The 9360-nt window shown below is 40.3% G+C and overlaps 2 protein-coding genes across 4 annotated transcripts; one reads left to right on the forward strand and one right to left on the reverse strand.

Moving 5' to 3' along the window:
• Positions 1–7: 7 nt before the first annotated feature.
• Positions 8–3622, reverse strand: LOC115747823 (30S ribosomal protein S1, chloroplastic). Its single transcript, XM_030684123.2, has 7 exons — positions 3184–3622; positions 2220–2495; positions 1880–1960; positions 1369–1650; positions 1169–1279; positions 764–850; positions 8–249 (listed from the first exon to the last, which is right to left on the reverse strand). Exons 1-7 carry the CDS (start codon positions 3493–3495, stop codon positions 142–144), a joined length of 1257 nt encoding a protein of 418 aa, XP_030539983.1. The 5' UTR covers positions 3496–3622; the 3' UTR covers positions 8–141.
• A 3015-nt stretch (positions 3623–6637) lies between these two features.
• LOC115747824 (craniofacial development protein 1) lies at positions 6638–8887 on the forward strand. 3 transcript variants are annotated; one of them, XR_007197264.1, is made up of 6 exons: positions 6638–6776; positions 7324–7413; positions 7524–7648; positions 7725–7910; positions 8157–8603; positions 8636–8887. XR_007197264.1 is itself a non-coding variant. In XM_030684125.2 (5 exons), the coding sequence occupies exons 1-5, from the start codon at positions 6698–6700 to the stop codon at positions 8520–8522; spliced, it is 846 nt and encodes a 281-aa protein (XP_030539985.1). In that variant the 5' UTR covers positions 6638–6697; the 3' UTR covers positions 8523–8887. The 3 variants fall into 3 exon arrangements, 2 of the variants coding, with proteins under 2 accessions (XP_030539985.1, XP_048129299.1); XM_030684125.2 differs by having other exon boundaries at positions 8157–8887; XM_048273342.1 differs by having other exon boundaries at positions 6735–6986; positions 8157–8887.
• Positions 8888–9360: the final 473 nt, after the last annotated feature.

The following is a 9360-nucleotide window of genomic DNA, read 5'->3' on the forward strand; positions in this document are numbered from 1 at the left end:
AGCTCGATTCTGGCAACGAAGAATCAATAATTTCTTTTCCTCGCTTCTTTGCACAGCACATGTACCCATACTTTTGCAACCTGCAACAGTTTCTCTACAAGAAATGATTTAACTGGAAACAGTACACTATGGCAATCTCAATCACGGTTCATCGGTGGCTACGGGAACATCGCTCAAGTCTAGGCCTTCTGCTGGCAAATCGGAAGAAAGCGGACCCAAGATCCCGTCAGAACTCAGAGTCAATCCGCTCTGCAGTATCAAGAACGGAGCAGTTACTTCATCACAATAATCTATAAAATCTGAGACTAAATGTGCACTGCCCACAGTTGCAGACCCGACAAAACGCAAAAGAATGACAAAGTGGGCAATCAGAAGTGTGAAAATGGTAAACTCAAATGTGTGTCCAAAGTGTAATAATCCATGCTATGGAGCTCGGTGTGGATCCTGGCGAGGGAAACAGCTAAAATTGGTAACGCCTTTACAACCACCAAAGACGCGAATAGGAGAGAAATAACTCACACAAGGAACATGAAAAAATTTCCTCACTAGTTTTTTTTTTTTTTTTTAAGCATGATTAGGTTATGCAAATATAAAACATTTTCTTGTTTCTTCATTGGTACCAAGGGCAAAACCTCATGTTCAAAGCGTCTTGCGTCGTACTTTCACTTGTTGCGATGGCCAAAATCAGTCTTTATTTAAAGCCCGGAATTGGCTGGAAGAGAGATTCAATGAGGGACCAGCCCAACTAAGCAAAGGGAATTACCTCAGGCTGGAACCTAAGCATATCCGCACGAGCCATCGCTTCTGCTTGAGCAATTCTCTGCCTGAATGTCTGTGCCATCTCCTCCGCCTATTAAATTGAGGCCCATTCCAAAATAAGTATGTGGTAAGGCAGCAATATAAGATTTACAATTGTAACGAGGGGGAAAAAAAAAGAACAAAAGAATGTGATCCAAAATTACTATTAGTCAGAAATCTTGGCAGTCTTAAGCAATAGGTGTCGTGTTTAATTCTCAACATTCCTCACCAAAGGCTTAATCATTCCCAAGCGCTATTAGTGCTCTTTCGCTAATCAAGTAAGATCCACATTCCACCAGGTTTTACCACATATAGCTAAGTCGATATGGCACTAAAGCAACGAGAAGAATCGAGTATTTGAGACCACTACCTTCTCAAAAACAAGCTTTGGGTTGCGAATCATGTCACCAGGAGTAGGTTCCAACTTCTTGGTTGAAAGACTCACTCTGCCCCTCTCGCGGTCGTGGCTCAAAATCATAACCTACACCAGGCGAGCTAGTTAGAGGTTTATCTAATAACCAAAAGTGAAACTCCAGCAAACTAACTATACAAACTGATCAGGCATATAACCTTGAGAGTATCTCCAGGTTGAAGAACGGTTGCTATGTCGGAGACGCGGTCATGGCTGATCTGACTGACATGGAGGAGTCCATTAATTCCACCAATATCGATGAAGGCACCATAAGGCTTCAGACTCTGAACTGTTCCAATAACCACTGATCCAATGCCTAACTGGGCCTGGCTATCTGCCATTGCCTTGCGGTTACTGAGGACAAGTCTAGACTGCTCCTCATCAACTTCCACAAACTTTAGTGGGAGTTCCTTCTCAAGAAGCTCTTCTGCAATTGTTTTCTGATGCATGTCCAAAAATATTGTTAAGTTAATTACAATACCAGTTCAGAACATAAAAAATTAATTGACAAAATTCAACTAATGTTTCCGAACTGAAAAATAGATAGCATCGTGAACTAATAAAATAGACATCAGACAGTAACTTGAAGGCCTGATAACAGTATGATTCACAAGCAAACATTTCAACATAAAATTTGGGGAAGCCACATCAAAAGATGAGAGAACTTACGGTTGATATTTGAGAGAAAGGAACAAAGCCTCGCAAGCCCTCCACCACGGCAACCACTCCACCTTTGTTTGCTCCAACAACCTGATATACAAAAAGAACTTAATTTTACCAATTTATTGGAAAAAAAGTAAAAGGAAATCGCTGATCACACGAAAGAGGAAGAGTAGGATAATTACAAAAAGAAATTGGATATCAACAAGAAAAAGGAGTGAGTAGGAGGTGCAATTTTGCGCCCTCGCATTCAGTGAGATGCCAAGAGAACTCAAAGAACAAAGCAGATGGTGCATTTGACAGCTCGGAATACCAACAGGATGGTAATGCTAAAAGTAACTATGCAAACCTTGCCCTTAACCACGACATCCTCAGCCTGAAGCTGCCTACATCTTTCCCAAGCAAGATCATACTGTATTGTTCTTAAGCTCAAGATCAAGCTATCATCAGCTTCATTTTCACCGATAATTACGAACTCCTCTTTCAAGCCAGGAACTATACCAGCTTCTCCAACATGCTTTATCTTGTGAATGCATGCCTCTTGGACAGGCAAAAAGGCTGAAGATTTTGCAGTTATATCAACGAGCGCCCCATTGGCATCCGTACAGAAAACTGTTCCCTTCACCTGAGGAAAAAAAAAGAGCACGGTATGAACCTAACATGCTCATGCACAATAACATACAACGAACTAAAAAATTGGACAGTTAATGAGGTAAATAAGCAAGGATGGTAACACCATTCCAATATTTGACGCTATGAGGAAGTTACAGCGTTGGTCAGTCTGGCCAGCAAATAGCGGCTGAACAATTTATTCACTCTTAGATGGCTATTTCAATGAGGAACCTGTCTAATGTCTTCACACAGAAGTTGTTCTCACTTCAGGTAAATTTTCCAGGAAATGCTCTCTACTTGACAACCAAGAGGTAGAAAGAGCAGACACAATTGGCCTAAGCTTATCAGTCTTTGTGCTACCTGATTATAAATTTCATCACACCTCTCGCAACCAGCACTTACAGTGTCCAGTTTACAATTCCACCAGTGAAGACCATTATGTATCGAGCTGGCAAAACGCACAACAGGACTTCGTAAAATTAATGACATAACATTCCCATAACCATGTCCATCGCCAACAAATTCATGCCTCTCTCTCGGTCCCTCATTGATATTGCAAACTCTCACCAGTCACTCCCATCTACCCTTCACTCTTTCCAGAAAGTCACACAACTCCCACATCAAATTCAACTTGGCATCACAGCCAACAAAGACCCATCTCCTCACACACCCACTAATTACAAGAAAATAGAGCCACTGACCTTGGTTCCGAGCTCGGAATTGAAGTCGTACTTATCGAGGGCGGTGTGGAAATCCTCGAGCGTGAAGGCGACGCCTTCCATGGGAGCAGTGCGGCACCGGTCGTAGGCGTCGTCGAAGAGCTGCTTCAGCTCGGTCCTCTCTCGGGTCTGGGCATTGGAGATGGCCACCGCAGAGACGATGGTCAGAGAGGAAGGCTTCTTAGGAGAACCGGGGGTGTGAGTTTGCCGGTGAGGAGTGAAGGGCTTGGAGAGGCGGGAGCGAGAGACCGGTGGGCATCTCAGACCGGTGAATTGCTGCGCCAAAGACGCCATTTTCGGCTTCCCCACTCGCTGCAGTGTGTGTCTCGTGCCTCCTGGTTCGTTCGCGAGGATTGGGCAAGAGCGTCTTGTCGGTTTAGATAAGGTAAGAGGCCAAGGCGACGCTGTGGCAAACCGGCAATTGGCAAACGCCAATGGCTACGGCACGTCGGCGGCATTCAGCAGGGTGTTCTGCCGATGAACCGAACCGAACCGAACGGTTCGATTTATCAGTAGATCGGTTTGGCTTTGGTGTCGATTTGTCGGTTTGGTTTCGATTTGATAGGTTAAAAGTAGGGAAAACAATTTTCTTTTTTAAAGAGAGAAATTCATTTTACTTTCTCTTTCTTCCACCCAAATCAAGCATGTTCTCCTTCGTGCACTCCTTTTAATTATTTTATTTTGATTTTACTATCCTTTTCTTTTTCCTTCTTCTTGGGCCGGCTTTGGATAAGCGACGAGCTCGCGCAAAGCCGAACAAGAAGGAAAAAGGTAAATATAATACAAAAAAAAGCGAAAAATAAACAAATAAAGAATTCCATTTAAAAAATAAAAATATAAAGGAAAACTAAAAATGAAAATAACTAAGTGGCATGCAAAGAGGAAAATCAAATTAGGTTTTCCATACCAAACGGCAAAAAATATCTTTCAGCTCATTTTTAAGTTTCAATCAAACATCAAAAATTTTTATCATTTCCTGGTGATATGACTTGCTGAAAAATATTTTCCGGAAACATCATATTTTTAGCGAAAAGGCAGAACACGAGTATATATTTTTCTCCGAGATAAGTGCTTTGAAAGTCCTAAAACATGTTACGAAAGTATAATTGAGTCATAAAATTTGTCAAATTTGTTTAGTCAAGCCCTTCCATTAACTTCATTCATCTTACTCTTTTTTTCTTTTTTCCTTGGATTTTAGGGATATTAACAATGAATAAAAATGTTGGCGTGGCTTTTTTTTAAAAAATTATCTAAATTTTTTGTTTTGGTCCAAATATTCTTTTTAATGTGGATGTTAATGGAATTAAATTTAAACAATGAGGAAGTTAAAATAAAATAAATAAAGAGAGAGGTGAGAAGCAACCCTCGCCACCACCGCCTCACCATCGGAGAAAGATCTGACGATGACGGGGGATGACCGATGGGGGTCGCTAAGCCCCGGCCATTGTAGGCTTTCGAAAAGGTTTGGCTGCTAGTGGTGGCCCTTTGCTTGATCTAGGTGAGGGCCTCCAACCATTGGCCAAGGCTCCCGACCCCCCCATTGACCATCCCCCACCATTGCCTACCCTTCCCAAAATGGCGAGCTAGTGGCGGTGAGGGCTAGTTTCTCATCTTTTTTTTAATTAAATTTTTATTTTTATTTAATTAGATTAACATCTTAACCAAAACATCATTTTAGCCATGTTATTGCCACTAGGATATGAAAAAAAAAAAATACGTGAAATTTTTTTGTTAATAAAGTTGGATGGAATTAACAAAATGGCTTAATTGCATCAATTTGATAAGTTTTAGAATTTGATTGTATTTTCTTTTTATAAGTTTTATGACTCAATTACATTTTTACAACAAACTTTTGGAATTTCGGTGCATTTATTCCATTTTCCCCTATTTGATGCCAAAAGCCTATAAGAGTGACTATTAATCCAGGGATCGTGAATCTTGAACAAGGATTTTTGTTTGTTTAGTTATTTAGACATTGCGCTATGCTTCTATAACTTTTTTCATTAAAGAAAAGATACGCTTTATGAATGTTTATTGTGCTTGAACGTGCGTTTTAAATTCTTGATGATTATATTAATTTGCTAATGTGCTTTCACTTGTGTGACGACTCGATGTTAACGGTTTCATATCGAGCCAAATCGAAGTTAGTAATGTTGATTTATAATTTATTGGGTTCGGTTTGGATATGAATCGAGGTCTTCCACGTGTAACTTGTCAGACTAGTTAAGAAATTTAAGAGTGCATTTATTTCGCAAAAAATACATGATTTGAATGACTTTTTTTTTTTTTAAAGATAATCGCTTATATCACTTATAAAAATTGAACGAAATTCACAATAATATTTAGACATAAAATGTAATTACTATTGAAACATTTTTCATCGACTAATTATTTCAAGTAATATAAATATTTATTTTTAAAAAAATATAATCTAAATCATATATTTTCTACGAAATAAATAAAGTCTAGGTTAAAAATGGAATACTTTTTTCACTTGAAGCAGGCAACTCAAAACACGATAAGATCGACGGAAGATCACTGAAAAGGGAAAGAAAACCTATATTCAATTAATAGCATATCAATACAGATTAATTAAGGATATATTAAAAGTAAGAGAGAGCCAAAACGATGGGATTCAAACTGGGCCTTTTCTAATTCAAACTCATACTTTTAAAAGATGAAAATTACTTGATAACCCATGCATTTTACCAAGGTAAAAATAATGAAAACACATAATTTAATCAATCACGACTAGTGTGAATTAATTTCCCAAAATACCACATATTCCAAATATGAATTTATTTTACCACATCTAATTTGAACTTGTTTTTTAAAACAATTAGGATCATCGATTATTTTCTCTCTTTACACATTTAGATCCAAAAAAATCTTCATGCGCTTTTTTTTTTTTTTTTTTGGTTCTTGATTACGGACGATCCCACAAAAGAGAGAAAATTAATGGAAAATTTCTAAATAAAATTTTAAAGTGTCCTTATTTTCTCAAATAATGACATAAAGTGTCATCATTGTTTCAAATAAGTACCTAATTGAAGGGCATTTTCATTATTTATTTTTTCGAATTATTTTTTCTTTTTCTATTTTCCTTTTCTTTTAATTTTTTCCTCTCCCCTCCTCCTCCCCCTCGGCCATCTCTAGCCTCATGCGAGGGCCGTCCTTGCCTCCGTCGGATCCTCGCCTGGGCTTGGGTCTGACACGGGCGAGGGCCACCCTTATCTGGGGCGACCCTCGCTTGAGTCCGGCGACCTCTATCGATGGCCTGATGATGGCTCGAGAATGGAAGAGAGAAAAAAAAATAAAAAAAAATTTAAATAACGAAAATAACCTTGATCAAATCATTCTTTAAAATCGGCTTTTATTTAAAATAAAATTCAATTTAACACTTTATTTAAAAAAAACGAGAGCACTCAAAAATAATTGAAAGGGACTTGTCAAGTCGTCCATTTCACGGCAAAGAAGCTTCTTTCCGCTGCTCGCGATGTTAAGTCCGGAGCTCAATCGATGCTCATCGTCTCCAATGTCTGCAACTATCAGCCCCGACGACGCCTCAGGCTCAGGTACTCTCTCCATGACGAGAGCTCGAACGGGTTCATCTTCATCCTCCCCAATTACCATGTGTCTACGCTTATCTGCTTTCTTTTCGCGCTGTGGAAATTCCCCTGTAACCGCAAATCTCTAGTTTCTCCAATCTAGTTCAAGTTTATGGGAGGTCGATTGGCTCCTCTGGTTTGAGATTTGATGAAGGGCACGCCGTGACTTAGAGCTTTGTGGGTTTGATTTTTTCCTCTTTACCTCTTTCGATTCGCTTTCAAGATTCGAGCTTTCCATTGGGGAGGGGGAAAAAGGGCAGGTTTTGCTTCGAATTTGCGGCAGCTTAAAAAGCTTTCTGTATCGTCAGGTGGCTTCTTTCTTTGTCCGTCATGTCATCTGCTAGATTAGCAGGAAAAAGAAGGAGCCATCTTGACGTGCATTGCTCTGATTATCTTATCTGTTGTGGAAGAGCTTGATGCTGCGAAATTACGAAGTCTGTGCGTGGTTTGTTATTCAGGATAGGGAAGTCTCTTTTGTCTATGTTTTGATTATTGGATACGCTCCAACTTTTAGATAAAGTGAGAGATAAGAAGGGGACAGCGATGGAGGCAGCCAAAGGAGGAGATTTTCCTGCAAGCTCGGGACCTGAGCTGCCAGAGACTGGTAAGCCCATGTACTATTTCTTCAGTTTCGTTGTATGTACTTCTCTGTTAAGCACCATGAACGGTGAGCTGAAAGGCACGGGGGCTAAGATTTTGTTACGAATCGGCTAGATATGAAAGCTAGGGTTGCTGCTGTGTGGGAGAAAATGAACAAAGGGACCTCTGAGCAGACACTCAGATTCGTTTGCAAAAAGCCCAGTTCAACCGTGAATAACACTAAACGCAAGACATCCACCGTGAGAATATTTCTTACTCTGTTATGGTTTGAGTGAATATAATAGTTAGCATATAACCTTTGGCTTCACTTTGTAGAATTGGATGAATTATCTAGGCTTGGCTCCTAAGAAGGAAGAATCATTGTCACAAGAGAAACCCCAGGAAAGGCCGAATCTAGTCCAGAATGGAAGTAGCGATGAGTCTAAGAGGCTTGCATCCGCTGCTCTCTCAGCAGTGAAGGAGGCAGCTGCAGCTGCTGCTTCAGGGAGGGGTAAAGTTGAGGTAAGTACATTTCACAGTGAGGAGGAACAACCTGCATTTACCTTTTCAATCTTTTGTACCTGCTTTTCAGCCTAATATTCTGTTACTTCGGTTTGAGAAGTAGTTGAACTGTCATTATTTGCTCCCAATGTTGGAATTGGGTGTGGTGAGAAAGTGAAATATTGAGCCCTTTTATCATGTGAGAAATTTTTCCCCTCCGAATAATCTGGTTCTTATGTGAATGGCTTGTCTCTGATTCTTATCTAGATCACTGAAATTCGGGACTTTGCTGGTCAAGAAATAGAAGTAAAGAAGCTCGTGGATTCTGATTCAAAAGAGGCATCTGACAAGGCCAGGGCTGCTGCACCTTCTGCTGTTGATGCTGTTCTTGAACAAATAAAGAAGAAACCGAAGCTGAGCGTGCTTGATAAAACGAAGAAGGACTGGGGAGAGTTTAAAGAAGAAAACCAGGGGATGGAAGATGAGCTTGACGCCTACAAGAAAAGCTCAAATCAGTATCTGGACAGAGTTTCCTTCTTGCAACGAGCAGACTACCGTGAGTTTGAGAGGGAAAGAGATGTACGCCTCGCCATCCATGCCAGGAGGAAGCCAGATATGCGGGATGAGCCATGAAGATGGAACAGTGTTGACCATACATGCTGGCACATCTTCTGGAGCCGTGTGGCCACTGCTCCAGAAGTGTGAAATTCGCTAAAAGGGGACATGAAGACCAGCCATAAGCAAAGTAGTTATCAGGACAGGTTTTGAAGAGCAGTTTCTCCTCCTGAAGAAACTGGTTTCTTGTGGGAGTGTTTTTTGGTCAATTCCCTGTTTCACCTTTCCTCTTTTCATCTGTGGGCAAATGAATTAGGGAAGAGCCCGTTTTCTGGTTAACTGGGGAATATCTGCTTTGTGGTGTTGAATTTAACAGATGAAACTCCAATGTCACCTTTTAGATGTATTTTTCATGATGTTAGAAGGGTAGGACGCATAGCCAAGGCTAATGGTCATGGATTGCTGTTTTGAATTCCAAACATCTGTATTAGCTTTTGGACGAGAAAGCATAGCCTCAGCGATGGGTTTAAATTGCACCCGGTCATAGTCGAATCATCTTTTCCTCCCCCATAAAAATTCTAAAGCTTGATTGCATGAATGGCGATCAGATAACTGTGATAAAATTAAAAGAGCAACTTAGAAGACTAAAGCTCCCTTGAAATGAAGAGGCGAAGAGGAATTTAGGCCTCATCGAGATGGGTTTTAAGAGCTAACATGAATTCTCCACTCGATGGTGTTGCCCCAGTAGGGACGGAAACCGACTGGCAAACGATGGCCAGACTTCAGCCTAAACTAGAAATTGAAGTGGAACATATTAATGCTTGATGTTGGAATGCATCTCCTACAGTTCGCATGCAATACCGGGCAAACTTGAAAACCCAAGTTTTTATATCGTCCATAACTGGAAGCTTCCACG

Source organism: Rhodamnia argentea, chromosome 1 (genome assembly GCF_020921035.1).
Source record: "Rhodamnia argentea isolate NSW1041297 chromosome 1, ASM2092103v1, whole genome shotgun sequence".
Taxonomy (NCBI): domain Eukaryota; kingdom Viridiplantae; phylum Streptophyta; class Magnoliopsida; order Myrtales; family Myrtaceae; genus Rhodamnia; species Rhodamnia argentea.

What these genes read in the sequence shown, in the direction of transcription:
- LOC115747823 (XM_030684123.2), bottom strand. Translation starts at nt 3,495, where the DNA reads ATGGCGTCTTTGGCGCAGCAATTCACCGGTCTGAGATGCCCACCGGTC. An exon ending in ATTCCGAGCTCGGAACCAAG is followed by an intron (nt 2,496 to 3,183) that starts GTCAGTGGCTCT and finishes TTTTTTCCTCAG; the next exon opens with GTGAAGGGAACAGTTTTCTG. An exon ending in TGCTTAGGTTCCAGCCTGAG is followed by an intron (nt 250 to 763) that starts GTAATTCCCTTT and finishes TTGATACTGCAG; the next exon opens with AGCGGATTGACTCTGAGTTC.
- LOC115747824 (XM_030684125.2), top strand. Translation starts at nt 6,698, where the DNA reads ATGTTAAGTCCGGAGCTCAATCGATGCTCATCGTCTCCAATGTCTGCA. An exon ending in ACCTGAGCTGCCAGAGACTG is followed by an intron (nt 7,414 to 7,523) that starts GTAAGCCCATGT and finishes CGAATCGGCTAG; the next exon opens with ATATGAAAGCTAGGGTTGCT. An exon ending in CAGGGAGGGGTAAAGTTGAG is followed by an intron (nt 7,911 to 8,156) that starts GTAAGTACATTT and finishes ATTCTTATCTAG; the next exon opens with ATCACTGAAATTCGGGACTT.